This window comes from Meleagris gallopavo, chromosome 6 (assembly GCF_000146605.3).
Source record: "Meleagris gallopavo isolate NT-WF06-2002-E0010 breed Aviagen turkey brand Nicholas breeding stock chromosome 6, Turkey_5.1, whole genome shotgun sequence".
NCBI lineage: Eukaryota > Metazoa > Chordata > Aves > Galliformes > Phasianidae > Meleagris > Meleagris gallopavo.
Window position 1 is genome coordinate 22,968,279 of NC_015016.2, and position 13,834 is coordinate 22,982,112.

General features: G+C 38.8%; 1 protein-coding gene across 1 annotated transcript in view; it reads right to left on the reverse strand.

The window, feature by feature from the left end:
- Positions 1-809: 809 nt before the first annotated feature.
- ABCB1 (ATP binding cassette subfamily B member 1) overlaps positions 810-13,834 on the reverse strand; it is a 34,652-nt gene continuing 21,627 nt past the window's right edge. The window contains 8 exon segments of the mRNA XM_010712601.3: positions 810-1,061; positions 5,216-5,372; positions 6,680-6,703; positions 6,705-6,818; positions 7,726-7,826; positions 10,364-10,567; positions 11,433-11,516; positions 13,239-13,316. Coding sequence (XP_010710903.2) covers positions 825-1,061; positions 5,216-5,372; positions 6,680-6,703; positions 6,705-6,818; positions 7,726-7,826; positions 10,364-10,567; positions 11,433-11,516; positions 13,239-13,316 — 999 coding nt within the window. The 3' untranslated portion in view covers positions 810-824.

Here is a 13,834-nt window from a genome sequence, read left to right on the forward strand (position 1 = left end):
TATCATAATTACTAGGCAGGCAGGTAAGAACTGGGAAAGTTTAAGATCCGCTCATTCCAGCAGATCTGTGCAGCCTCTCTCTGAGGTTGGAGATGAATAAGTAAATGACCCAGCGTACATTTATTTGAGATGGCTTCATGAATTTTGAAAACAAGCAGTCAGTCACAGGTAAAACTGCATTTTAGCAGCTGTGCTACTTTCAGAATGATCAGCTGTCAAGACCTCTGCAACATGCGTACCTTGGTAAGGATGGTGATCATAGAAACGAACAGAAATAAGGTGAGTCTGCTTATGCCCTTTACACTTAGAACAGGCCTCAGCCCTTACAAATCTGCCTTGGTATCCTTTTTTTTTTTTCTATATTTTACAGCACACATTCAGCATAAAAAGTAAAAGAACTACAAAGATCTCTTCAGTTAATAGCTCTAGGATACAATATAAAGAAGGGGCTGCTATTACAGATTGTAACCTGCACTCATCTTACTGAAAACAGCTATTTCCAACAATTAGTCTGGACTGGGACAAAAGTGAACCTCCATGATACTGGGTCTGGCTCTGGTCAGGCCAATGTAACAATTTCTCTCCACTGGACCTTGTTCTAGTAACTCGAAACAGCACAGGAAATCTAGAAATTTTACTTTACTTTCACCATGATTGCATAGAGAATATTCAAAATCCATGTGTTCTTGCCTTTAATTAAAAAAAAAAAATCAAAAGCGATATTAGAAACACCAAAAGTGAGTTATTATACTAGCAAATACTTCAGGAGATTTAGAAGAAAAAGTATCAAATGAACTACACCAGTAGAATTCATTAAACATGTATCACATACAGCAGCCTACACTTCTACAGGGAGCACTTACCACTTCTCCACTGAGCGGATCATAGAATCTCTCAAGCAGCTGAATAACAGTGCTCTTTCCACAGCCACTGCTACCAACAAGGGCCAGAGTTTGTCCTTTTTCTACTTCAGTGTTCAAACCTTGGAGCACTTTGACCTCTGGGCGGGTTGGGTATTTAAATGCCACATCTTTGAATGTGATGTTTCCACCAAATATTTTCTGATTGAAATGGTAGAAATAGATGTTTTTAGGATAATCTAACATAAAAACCGGTAGTGTAACAGATAATAACAATCTAAGAAAAGCATTCCTAGAAGAGATCAGTGGGAGTTCTTCCAGTGAATCAGATCTTTCTTTTCTCCACAGAAATTAACAGGCAGTGAGAAGCTGTTACAAAAATACAAATTCTCTCCTAAATATTCTACTCTGCAAGTATATTTTAATTAAAATTTGATTCCGTAAAACTTTAAGTAGAATGACTGTGCTTATTTCAAGTTAACTTACTGTAAAATAGGTATTTGTGATATGGATATTGCCCATATAAGAAGCAATTTAGTTCATATAAATAATGATATATGAAAACATATACAGATGCAAGTGACCAATTAACACTTCCGCTTAAATTTATATTTCATGAGACATCATTGCTAATCTCCTCTAAAACACATATGTATAATAAAGGCAAGTGCATAAATATATAGATATCTATGTGCACAAAAGCTGCTCCAAAAGTAATGCCTTCAATTCCATTATGTTGGCCAGTGATGTCAGAGGCAGATGTTGACAGTAGAAGTTGAACCTTCCCACCAATATCCCATTATATTTCATTGCTGTGTGACAGATGGCAGTAGATGGGCAGGCTGACAAAACGGTGTATGACATATAAAGCAAAGATGTGGAACTGAATTCCTCCATGCAGAAAAAATTTCACCCACTGACATTCATCAATGCTTGCTGAATGTTTACAGAAATGAAAGAGTGGATGTGAGCGCAGTGAGGCAGCAAGTGGTGTGTTTCAGCATAACTATGTGATAGACAAGCCACCCACTGGTCATGCACAATTTCCACAAAATGAAGAGTTTCAATCCACACAAGTCAGCAGATTATGAGCAGCAAAATGCATACAGCACTGAATATCAGCTTCAACGTGATAGAAATGATGGTGACAATATTTGTGCCAGGTTGGTCCCACAAATGTTCACACAGGAACAAAATAAACACCGTATGCAAGTTTGTCAGGACCTACTGAACCATTACAAGGCTGAAGATGACAGTTTCCTGGATCATGTATTACTAGTGATGAGACACAGTTATCACCACTATGAGGCAGAGTCAAAACTGCAGTCCGTGGAGTGGCAATGTGTGAATTCCCCATTGAAGAAAAAGTTCAAGATGTGAGTAAAGTGATGTGCACTGCCTTTTTGGATAGGAAAGGAGTGATCCTACTGGATTTTCTAGAGCCAGAACAAAGCATCAACTCTGACCGAAATACAATGTGACGATGACTAAACTAAAGGCTCGAAGTCCCAGAATCAGGCCAGAGAAGAAGACAGCCTCTCTTACAACACAGTAACTTCAGGCCCCGTATCCATTTGAAGACAGCAGAACACATTGCCAATCTTGGCTGGACTGTCCTACAACACCCACCATATATTTGGATTTATGCCTACTGACTTCCATCTGTTTGAGAAAATGGACAGCACAGGGAACATTTTCTTAGCAACAATGCCATCATAGCAGCTGTGAAACAGTGGATCACTTCCACTGGCGCAGATTTTTAAGAGTGCAGTATACAGATTCTTCCTTATTGCTGGCAAAAATGCCTAGAAGTGGTGGCGGCTATATTGAAAAATAACTTTTTATATGAGCGTGTATACACACAGGTGTAACATGATGGAAAGTGCAGCACTGACAGCAGAGCAGCAAGATCCCAGACTGCAGCAATGAGAGTTTGCTCAAATGCAACAGCGATGGGCACAGAAACAAAGAAAAGAAGCTGCTTACCTTCAGAAGACCTCAGAACAGGCTGCCCAGGGAGGTTGTGGAGTCTCCTTCTCTGGAGATATTCAAGTCTCGCCTGGACGCCTACCTGTGCGACCTGGTGTAGGGAATCTGCTTTGGCAGGGGGGTTGGTCTCGATGATCTCTAGAGGTCCCTTCCAACCCCTACATTTCTGTGATATGCAGGGATCTCCAAAGAAATACCTTTCCCTCCACTGCCAACCCTTAAACGAGGTCTGGGAAGGGGTGGATCCTGGCTGCATCCCTTATGATTGATCACTCAGGTAAATTGCATACACCTGAGCTCCTCTGGGTTGGCCCTGCCTTTCCAGCAGGTGCTCAATCACTGGTTCAAGCTGTGACTTAGCATTTCCACTACAGTAGGTCACTCCAAAAGTAACATAGAATCACAGAATCACTAAGGTTGGAAAAGACCTTCAAGATTACCCAGTCCAACCATCCACTTATCACCAATAGTTCTCACTAAACCATGTTCCTCAACACAAAATCCAACCGTTCCTTGAACACCTCCAGGGTCAGCGACTCCACCACCTCCCTGGGCAGCCCATTCCAGTGCCTAACTACTCTTTCAGAAAAGTAGTATTTCCTAATGTCCAGCCTAAATCTTTCCTGGTGCAGCTTGAAGACATTCCGTCTAGTCCTACCACCAGTTACACGAGAGAAGAGACCAACCCCCAGCTTACTACAACCTCCCTTCAGGTAGTTATAGAGAGCAATAAGGTCTCCCCTGAGCCTCCTCTTCTCCACACTGAACAATCCCAGCTCCTTCAGCCGCTCCTCATAAGACCTGTGCTCCAGACCCCTCACCAGCTTTGTCGCCCTTCTTTGAACCTGCTCCAGGGCCTCAATGTCTTTCTTGCAGTGAGGGGCCCAAAACTGGACACAGTACTCAAGGTGCAGCCTCACCAGAGCTGAGTACAGGGGGACAATCACTTCCCTGTTCCTGCTGGCAACACCGTTCCCGATGCAAGCCAGGATGCCATTGACCTTCTTGGCCACCCAGGCACACTTCTGGCTCATGTTCAGCTGAGCATCAATCAATACCCTGAGGTCCATTTCCTCTACGCAGTCTTCCAATCACTCTGCCCCAAGCCTAGGGTTGCCTGGGGTTGTTGTGGCCAAAGTGCAGGACCTGGCATTTGGCCTTGTTGAACCTTATTCCATTGGCTTCAGACCAGTTATCCAGCCTGTCCAGATCCTTCTGTAGGGCCTCACTACTCCCAGGCAGATCGACAGTTCCAGCCAACTTGGTGTCATCTGCAAACTTACTGAGGGTGCATTCCTCCTATTTATTTTATTTACATGGAAGTTACAACAGATACAAAGTGCACAATAACATCATTTGATTGAAGAAATTCTCAGCTACAAAATACTGTTTTTCAACAGTCACCACCATTAGCTATGCATTTTCACCAGTGATGAAGAAGAGCCTGCATACTGTGCTCGTAAAAATCTGTACTGCCTTCCGAAACAGAGTTTGTCTTTTATGTTGCAGTTGTCTCTGCTGCAACGCACCATCCACCACCTCACTGTGCTCACATCAACTGTTTGATCTACATAAACATTCAACAAGATTCAAGGAATGTCAATGGGTGAATTTTTTTTTCTGCATGGAGGAACTCAGTTCCACACTTTTGCTTAATATTCACTTCTGTGTCACACTCCATTTTGTCAGACTGCCTGCCACTATGCTGCCATCTGTCACACAGCAACAAAATCCAACAGGATACTGCCAGGAAGGTTCAACCTCTACTGCTGTACCACCAACATCTGCCTCTGACATCACAGGCCAATGCCATGAAATAGGAAGCATTACTTTCAGAGCAGCTCTTGTATGTATATGTATATATGGTACCTTGTTTTTATGACATATACGCGATCGTTTTCTGATACATTCTATCCTCTTCATTACATGAAAGGCCACATATGAACATATATATGTTCATACACATTGATGGTTATCAAAATATGTGACAATCTATCATGGGCCATTTGCAAATTAGTTAGGCCTCAAAAATCAGTGGTAAATATCAGAGGCCTATTCATAGGTTCAAGATCCACGTTTAAGTAGCTTCAGACAAGAAAAGCTGTAAAAACTGTCTCTGGTGCATTAATCCTACTCTCAATGCATCTTCAAGGTGCTTCATCGAGAGGCAAATGAAGCTGAGAGGATGGCAGATGATGTTATAGGAAAAGCTAAACCTCAGTTTGGTTGAATGACTCAGGTGCAAATGAGGTCACACTGTACTTGTTCTCAGTGGCTTTGATGTGAATGACAGGAAAAACAAAGCAGGCTTGAAATAAAGTAGTGCTGCATGACACTTTATAACTGCATAACACCATTTTACTTACAGGTTTCTCCCCTTCCTCACTGTAGCTGTCTATTAATGGTACTCTTTCAAACAGCAGAAATAAGTGAGCAGCTGACATCTTGGCTTTGGCATAGTCTGGAGTGAAAGAAGTGCTTTGTCCTAATGCCATTGCACCAAATACAATAGCTGAAAACACTCTGTAAAAATAAACAGGAGAAAACTGTTGTTACTGTTACGGCACAGGCACAAAAAGCTTGTATGGCCAGAGGAGGGTCTTCAGACAAATAACTACTCCTTAATAAGGGTGAGAGAGGGTAAAAACTTGAGAATTTTTCCTTCACTGAGAAAATCTATAATTTCTTTCCAGGGAGGACAGTAGCTTCCCATTCTTGTCCACTAAACTGGATTTATTAGAAGTTGATGTTTTGCTTTCTATTTCTATTCTGAATGGAAGAGGTGTGGTTGGATGTGTTGTTCCTTGCAGTACAGTTTCCTCATCTATAAAACTGTAGTTATTAGTTTTGGAGATTTACAGAGAAATTTGTCGCTCAACATTTCCTTTGAAGGGCCCAGTCTTTCTTGCACAATCCAGTCCTTGAGTTCAGGAACAAAAGGCAAAGGGGCAAAGGATGCAAGCATGAAATCTGGAGTCAGCAATGAGCAGTACAAGAATAGGTACACAAGAAGGGATTCACATGAGTGCATAGTGAAAGGGAGGCTAATGCTTGTACATGAGAAAGTGTTGCTGTAATCAGGAGTGTTGCTGTAATCAGGATCAGATGAAGATATAGCTTGAGAAAGTGTTGCAGTAATCAGCGTAAGATGAACGTTTAGCTTCAGCAGTAATTTTGCCAGGCAAGAGTGTGGCAAGTGCTAAAAGCACGGGATGTACATGGAAGACAACGTGACTATTGACAAATATAGATAGGAATTTCATCTGCAGGGAGTTGAAGGAAGACTTGGTTAGATGTTGGAGATGAGGGAGGAAAAAGGGTGGAAAGGTGCCAGCTGACAGAAGCAATAGCATCAGTTCGCTGCTAGCATTTGAAGAAGCTTTTCCAACTCTATCTGGGCATCTTTTAGAATGGGCATTTGTTGAATGTTTCTCCTGCTCTTTATCTCTCTTGCCCCAGGGCTCATAATTTCCTCACTTTTGTTTCACTCGTTACTTGCTCCACTTATCTTTTAATCTTGCCCACCTACGCTCTCTACAGCTAGGCCATGTGATTCTGTTGTTAAAGAAAACTTGTTGGTCATGAAAACAAGGGACGGCTTGGCCTTGCCTAACATCTTTTTGCCTTCCTGTGTAACCTGATCATGAGAAAATGCAGTCTAGAAGTGACACATTTTGGATTTGCTGCAATGTGAGAAAGGAGGGGGAGTGTAAGGATGGAAGTATTTAGCTGTTTTTTTGGTTTTTTTTCAGTTGTATTTCATGATCCCTATAGGAAAATCAAACATTTTCCCACATGGACCCAAAAGAACCTAAAGAGGAAATACTTACAAAAGCACATCTTTAAACCGCATATGTCCGTTTTACTAGATATGCACCAAATCTAAAACATCCAGCATAAGTGAAGTACATAACAGCTTGTGTAAAGGCAAAAGTGAATCCAAAGATATGTGCCTTTTTTACAGAATTTCTGTAATGGAAAAAATATATTATCAGAATTTAGTTGGGCACTCAGTTGTAGCAACCAAGAATCTGAAGAGCGTTGTATAACTCAGAGGAATCCACAAGTCTTTATTAGCTTAAAGTAAAATATCTCCAGTTCTCAGTCCTAACCTAAAACATTATAATTTCTGTTTTCTTTCTGCTTGCAGAAACTCATGACAATATTGGTACAGAAGAAAAAACTACTCAATATTTTGAGCATGTACAATAGGTATTGTTTTCATTGCATGGATTCAATAAAACAATGTAAAAAATAATAATGCAGGTGCAATTTAAAGATTCACCTAGCAGATGAGAATAGTCATCAAGAACTTCAGAATTTCTACAGAGCAGAAACTACTTCAACAAAATAAATCTTTCTGCTTTTTCTTATGTTGAACCAAAAATCTTAAAATAGGTTGTGACATTCATGAGGTTTCACATGATCTACAACAATACTTTGATAAAATATCAGAGTGTGCAAATAATTGAACTGCTGTGCAGCTCTGCCAGTTTGGTTCCCTCCTGGGAAAACCCTATTGATTTTAACAGAGATCTTACCTAAGCCTACAGGCAAAACATGACTTTTGGCTTGTTATGCAATGTATTTACTCAGAATGAAGGCCTCATTAGAAGAATTAGAAATATTAAAGGTTTGCATTTCAAGAATTATGGCAGCTAATAACCCTATTATCAGGGTTCAAGAAAATTGTTATTTAATCAGACTGCTAGCTTGAACAGGAAGATAATCTGTATTTCCCATGTTCAAGTTGAGTTTGGAATTAAAAACTTCATGATGCGTTGATAGAAAATAAATGTAATTCAGCTGACTGTGATTTGTGCTAATTTTAAAAAGAAACATTTTAACATCTTCTTTCTAAGAAGCTTTTTATTACCTGTATGACACTTGCAAATTTTGTCCATACATGTACTCAAATTTTCTTTCCCGAGTCAAAGCAACAACAGTTCGAATATTTTCTATGGCTTCAGAAGCAATCTGTAATATCAGAAAAACAAGATTATATGGAAATTTTTAAGCCTAATCTGCAAACCAGAATTTAGAATGACTGTGATAGAAGTGACAGAACATAACTACAATACTGTTGAAAGTGTATGATTGCAATATTTGTAGATATGCTTCTGATAAATAAAATCCAATAAGCATGTACTATAGCAGTGAAGTTGAGGCAGCATACATTTTAGTACAGGCCAGCAATGGGAGGTTACTCTGCAGCAGGCCTTTGCAACTGCTATCCAGATTTAATTGCTGTTAGTACTCAGTCTGGCTAAACTGAACAAGCCTTCATCATCTTCAAACGAATTTGGCCACAAATCTTGATCTCACTTTAAAAGAAACAACCTTTCCCAGGTTGCATTCCCAGCATTTTTGCAATACCAGAAGTTTTTCAAAACTCTGACAGGAAAAAATCAAATCTACTGCAGATTCATAAAAATATAAATATATATTTTCCTGGCCCATAAGACAGCTTGGCAGCTAATTCCTATTAATTTTATATCCACAAATCTTCCTATTTTGCCATAGAAAAGATAAATAATAGGGGTAGAAGTTTCCAAAATGATTAATGATGTTATGTACTTGAAATTAACTGAAAACCAGTGAAAGTTCAGATCTTCATTTTCTTAATACTCCCCTACTGTAAAGGGGAATTACTTGCAGCTAATTAATATCATCAGCAAATGTTTTCATATAGACAATTTATTCGACAACAATTCAGCAAATAAAAAAATCAAAAATGTAAAACAAATTGAAATGTGTTTTTTTTTAAGTATATTCATAAAGCAATAGCTCCAGCTAGTAATTTTGTTCCGATGTACTGATTTCACAAGAAAGAAAAAAAAACAACAAAAATAATCCTTATCTTTTCTCTAGAGAGTCATCTAGGACTTAAGCTCCTCTTTTTATGTACTATCTCCAGTCTGAGATTTGTATGCTGTAAAATCCCACTGCCTCTGCAGAAGCTCTCTGCCCTAACCCTAAAACTAACTCAATCCCAATCCTAAATCAACCCTAATTCAACCCTAGCCTAAACCATCTCTAACTCAATCCTAACTCTATATTCCAACCAATCCTATCTCTAACCCTAATCATAACCCCAACCATAACTCCATGTCACATGCTCTTCTTTTGTATAATTGGAGATAATTGGTTCCATTATATGTGTATGAATAACTCTCATGCTGATGAGGAAAGAATGAATACTGATTCTGTACTACCTATCAATAAAAGTAGTTTATTTCTGTCCTGATATGTGAAGGTGCCACTTCTTCCTTGACGTTTTTCCAGGAAGAAACTCACTTCTAAAGAGAAGATTTTTACTTAGCGCTAAAATAGATGTGTGGTACTTCTTTTCCTTCTCATTTGCCTGATATATTGAAAGTGAAACATTTTGCTGATTTGCTGTGGGAATAAATATACTTTAAATTTTGCCAGAAACTGTGGAGCTGAAAAAAAAAAGTTAAATTTATAGTCTGTCAGAGGCTGGTATTCAGGTCATCACCTAACAATCATGTAACAGTTCTTACAAATAGTCTCTAGGGCAGTTGGCATGCAACAATGATAAGCAGCTGTAATCAACATTACTATAAAATAACTTTAAAATATTCCAGTGTGTAAGAAAGCATAAGGTTACTTGTTTGGCAAGACTTTATGAGTAATCAGTGACATCATTTTGAATTTCTTTTTGAGTGTCCTACTAAGTAAAGAAGAATTAGTTGTTGTTGTTTTCCTCAATGTATATATTGTTTTAAAGATAAATACCTTTTAACTTCATATTTTAATGTATAACAGAATATATCTGGACTAGTGAATTATCAGCCCTTACTGCAAAGGAAGCAAATATGACTTTCAATCTTCAATCAAAATTCTGTGTCTCTTTCCAGATCACAGAATAGCTTGGGTTGGAAGAGACCCCAAAGATCATCAAGTTTCATTCCCCCTGCCACATACAGGGCCACCAATCTCCAGAACTGGGAATAGACCAGGTTATCCAGAGCTCCATCCAACCTTGTTTTGAACACCTCCAGGGATATGGCATCCACAACCTCTCTGGGCAGCCTGTTCCAGCAAATCACCACCCTCCCTGTGAAGAACTTCCCCCTGACATCCAATTCAAACCTTCCCTCCTGGAGCTTAAAACCATCCTCCCTTGTCCTATCACTATCTACCCTTGTAAAAGGTGATTCCCCTCCTTTTTTATAATCTCCTTTTAAATATTGGAAGGTAGCAAAGAGGTCTCCTCGCAGTCTTCTCGTAGCGCAAAAACTGCACTGGATTCAAAGGAATACTCATTTGTGAGACCTTGCTTGTTAAATTCGAGTTGCACTTAAGATTTAACTCATGTTTTCAATTTTCAGCTTCATATTTTCTGTATCACCATTTCGTCAGTACAACAATGCAGACTGACTTTGAGAAAAAGTATATTACTGATCCAACACCAATGTCCCTATAATTATCACTATGTAGCACAAAATAAAAATAGATATTAAAAAAAAAAAAAACAGCACTGAACCCACCTCTCCTAAGGTTTCTAGTTCCTTTTTATCTTTTTTTGCATGTCCAGCAAGCATCTTCATTTGAATCATTCCTGTAATAGCAATAATTGGCACAATGGCTAAAAGCAGAAGAGTCAACTGCCAGCCATATATCAATGACAAAACAATCCCAGTCCCAAGATTAGCTATGTTTTGGGCAACTAATGCCAGTCTGGAACCTGTAGCCTGAAAAAGAACAAAATCATTATTGCAATGGCTTTATCTTGAAGTTATACAAAATACTTGTCAATTAGATAATTGTGATTTATTTAACAGAAGACATCTGAAAGTACTTAATTTGCTTTTAAATAGTTTGTAAAATTGAATGACTTATCTTAACTGTTTGAAAACTATTTAAGTATATAGATCATTCCCATAAGTCCTCTGTCCCACTCTGTTCCTGTTTCTATTTCTTCACTCAGACTTACAGTCCTCATTTTCATGTTTTGCTCAAGAAAAAACAATGATATTTCATAACTCTCAAACCTTTTTTACATGGAGTTTGAAATGATAATTTTTAAAACTTTTAAACTTTCAACTTGAACAACACACAGTGATGCAATGACAACAATCCTCAGAGATGTATTTTTATGCATTTTGTTGAGCTGGGCATTTAGTATGGAAATGTGATGCTGTTTAGACATCTAAACAAGTTGGATAAATAAATAAACGAATACCTTGGATGGCTCATTTATACTGTGTTAACAGGACTGAACACAAATATGAACTAAATCTTTACCACATTATCATACTGCAAAGATATCTATCCATCTATCTTAACTATTGCTATGATATTAAATTTTTGTGTGACATCAAACATAGAATCATAGAATCCTTAGAGTGGGAAGGGACCTCTGAGGGCCATCCAGTCCAACTCCCCTGCAGTGAACAGGGACACCACAGCTAGATGGTTGCCCAAAATATCCCAAACACTTTTTAAATAAATAAGAGTTTCCAGAGAATAGTGAGCAGGATTTCTACCACTTGTATCCCCTCTGTAACTTACTCCATGCTAAATGAGGTATGAAAAATGCCAGTGCATGTTACTTACTCCTTTCACTTGTGAGGCATCATTAGCAAGTCTTGTAATTAATTCTCCAGTGCTATTTTTAGGCTCATCAAACCAGCTGATCTCCTATGATATGAAATACACTTATTATGATCTCAAAAAATTTAGTCTTTACATCACCTAATTAGGCTACTTAAGATAACTTAATCACTTTGGCTTATGACTGAATGACACGTGTGATTCTAGTACTTTTGGTGCAGCTATAAATTCAGTAGACCTAAAGTTACAGGATCTCCAAACTCAAAGCTAACCTAACAATATGTATATGCTTTTTGTAAGAACATAAACATTACCACATTATTCCATAATAAACACAGTTTTACAAGATATCTTTGCTTATGACTTTAATGTTTTTGTTTGTTTGTTTGTTTTTATGCTCAGATGTTCACTAAAAAGGAATACCAAGGAAATTGCCATTTAGAGGTAAAATATTTGGATGTGTAACAGACATCTGCAAAGACTACTAACAAAAAATGTATTTTTTCCTGTTACATAGCCTGAAGAGCTGCAGCCTGCGGGAAGCTCATGCAGGATCAGTTTGGGAAGGGCAGCATTGCATGGGAGTGACCCCATGTGGAAAAGGGGCAGAGGGTGACCCTGAGGGAGTGGCAGAGATGAAGCACTGGACTGACCACAGGCCCATTTCCCTGCACTGCCTGGGAGCAGGAGATAGAAAAGAGTGGATGGAGGGAAGGGGATTTCAGTTTGCTTTTAGTTTCTCAGTGCTCTGTTCTGTTAGTAATAGACAATAAATTATGTTAATCTCCTTATAGAATGGTTTGAATCATAGAATCGTAGAATGGTTTGGGTTGGAAGGGACGTTTAAGATCATCTAGTTCCAACCCTCTGCTATAGGCTGGGACACTTCATACTAGACCAGGTTGCTCACAGCCAGTCTGGCCTTGAGTGCTTCCAGGGTGGGGTGGCCTTGCTGGGCAACCTGTTCCAGTATCCTTTCATAGAATCATCATCACAGAATCTTATGCCAAGTCTGTTTTCCCTATGACAGTAACTAATGAGGCCCTCCTGTCTTTATCTTAGCCCATGAGCTTTTATCATTGTGTTTTCTCTCCCTGTCTTTTTGGGGAAGAGGAGTGAGAGAGCCATGTGGTAGTGCCAAACTGCCCATCAGCACAAAGCTACACACCTTGCTACCACACTGACTGCTTAGCTCCTAGAGACTCCTGTGTTTGAATTTCAGGCTGGTTATTTTAAAGAATTTCATTCTGCTACTGAATCTATTTCCACTGACAGCAGAGACCTCTTTCTGCCTCTGCCCAATGCTGTGACCATCAGTGGCTCTTTGACTGCTGTGCAGAAGAAGCCACCAGTGCAGTGAGTGCAGCTAGTGAGATATTCAGGTCTTATGGCCTTCAGTAGTATTATTTGTGATCCTACCTGGTAGCAGATCTGAAGGCAGATCTGAATTTCAAATTTGGCCTCTTAAAGTACAGCCTACTTTCTCTGGGCCTCAATCCAAGGTGGTTTTGATTATATTAAATACGCTAAATAAACAGTACCATCAAATTGAGTTTTCTTACACTGGTTTTAAATAGCCTTCCCTAGTCAGTCACATCAATTAAATATTTAAAAAATATCTACTTGGACCTGTTATGAAGATATTATCCAGTCAGTTTCTAAATTGATTTTTAAAAAAAATCAGTGTGAAATCTTTACGGATATGATCTCTGCATGTCTACTTAAATACCCAGTTTTGGCATGTAAACAAACAAGCTTTTCTAAAGCTTTAGAAAGCTAAATATGTCATGCCTAGTAATGTACGTTTACCTGTCTCAAAATTGCTCTAAATGCCATGGATCGAAGCCTCATTGTGAGGATTTCTCCAGCTTTACCAAATGTGAAACCCTGCGTGAGAGAATGAGTCTTTTTAAAAAAATTACCTAATTACAGTTTTTGTCTTTCCCAGGCAGTAAATCAACTACCTGCATACAGTATGAAGAAGAATATCACTACATAAAATATATTCTAATTACAACTGAGGTAATCAAAGAATTTTAAAGATAAATTTGGAACCTGAAAGGGTACGGAATATAAATATGCTTTTCTTTTAAGAAACAAGTATGTATCACATAACAGTTTTCAAGCCCCAGTAAGCAATGATTTAATTGCAGGAATACTTAATCGCACCTGATCTCAAACCAAAGCTAGTCACAGGCTCAGTGGTATAAGCAGTAAACCCTACAGTTATTTTAGGCACTGCACAAATAGCAAGGATTTTGCTTCTCTCTAAGAGCTTATAGTAAAAAAGTGTAGTGCTACAGGTTATTTTCTAGGGGAGAGCTCTGAGCCTGCAGAGACACTCACTGATCTCAGCACAACTCGATATGCAAGGAGTAGTGCTGGTAAATCTGTCCATTCTGGGC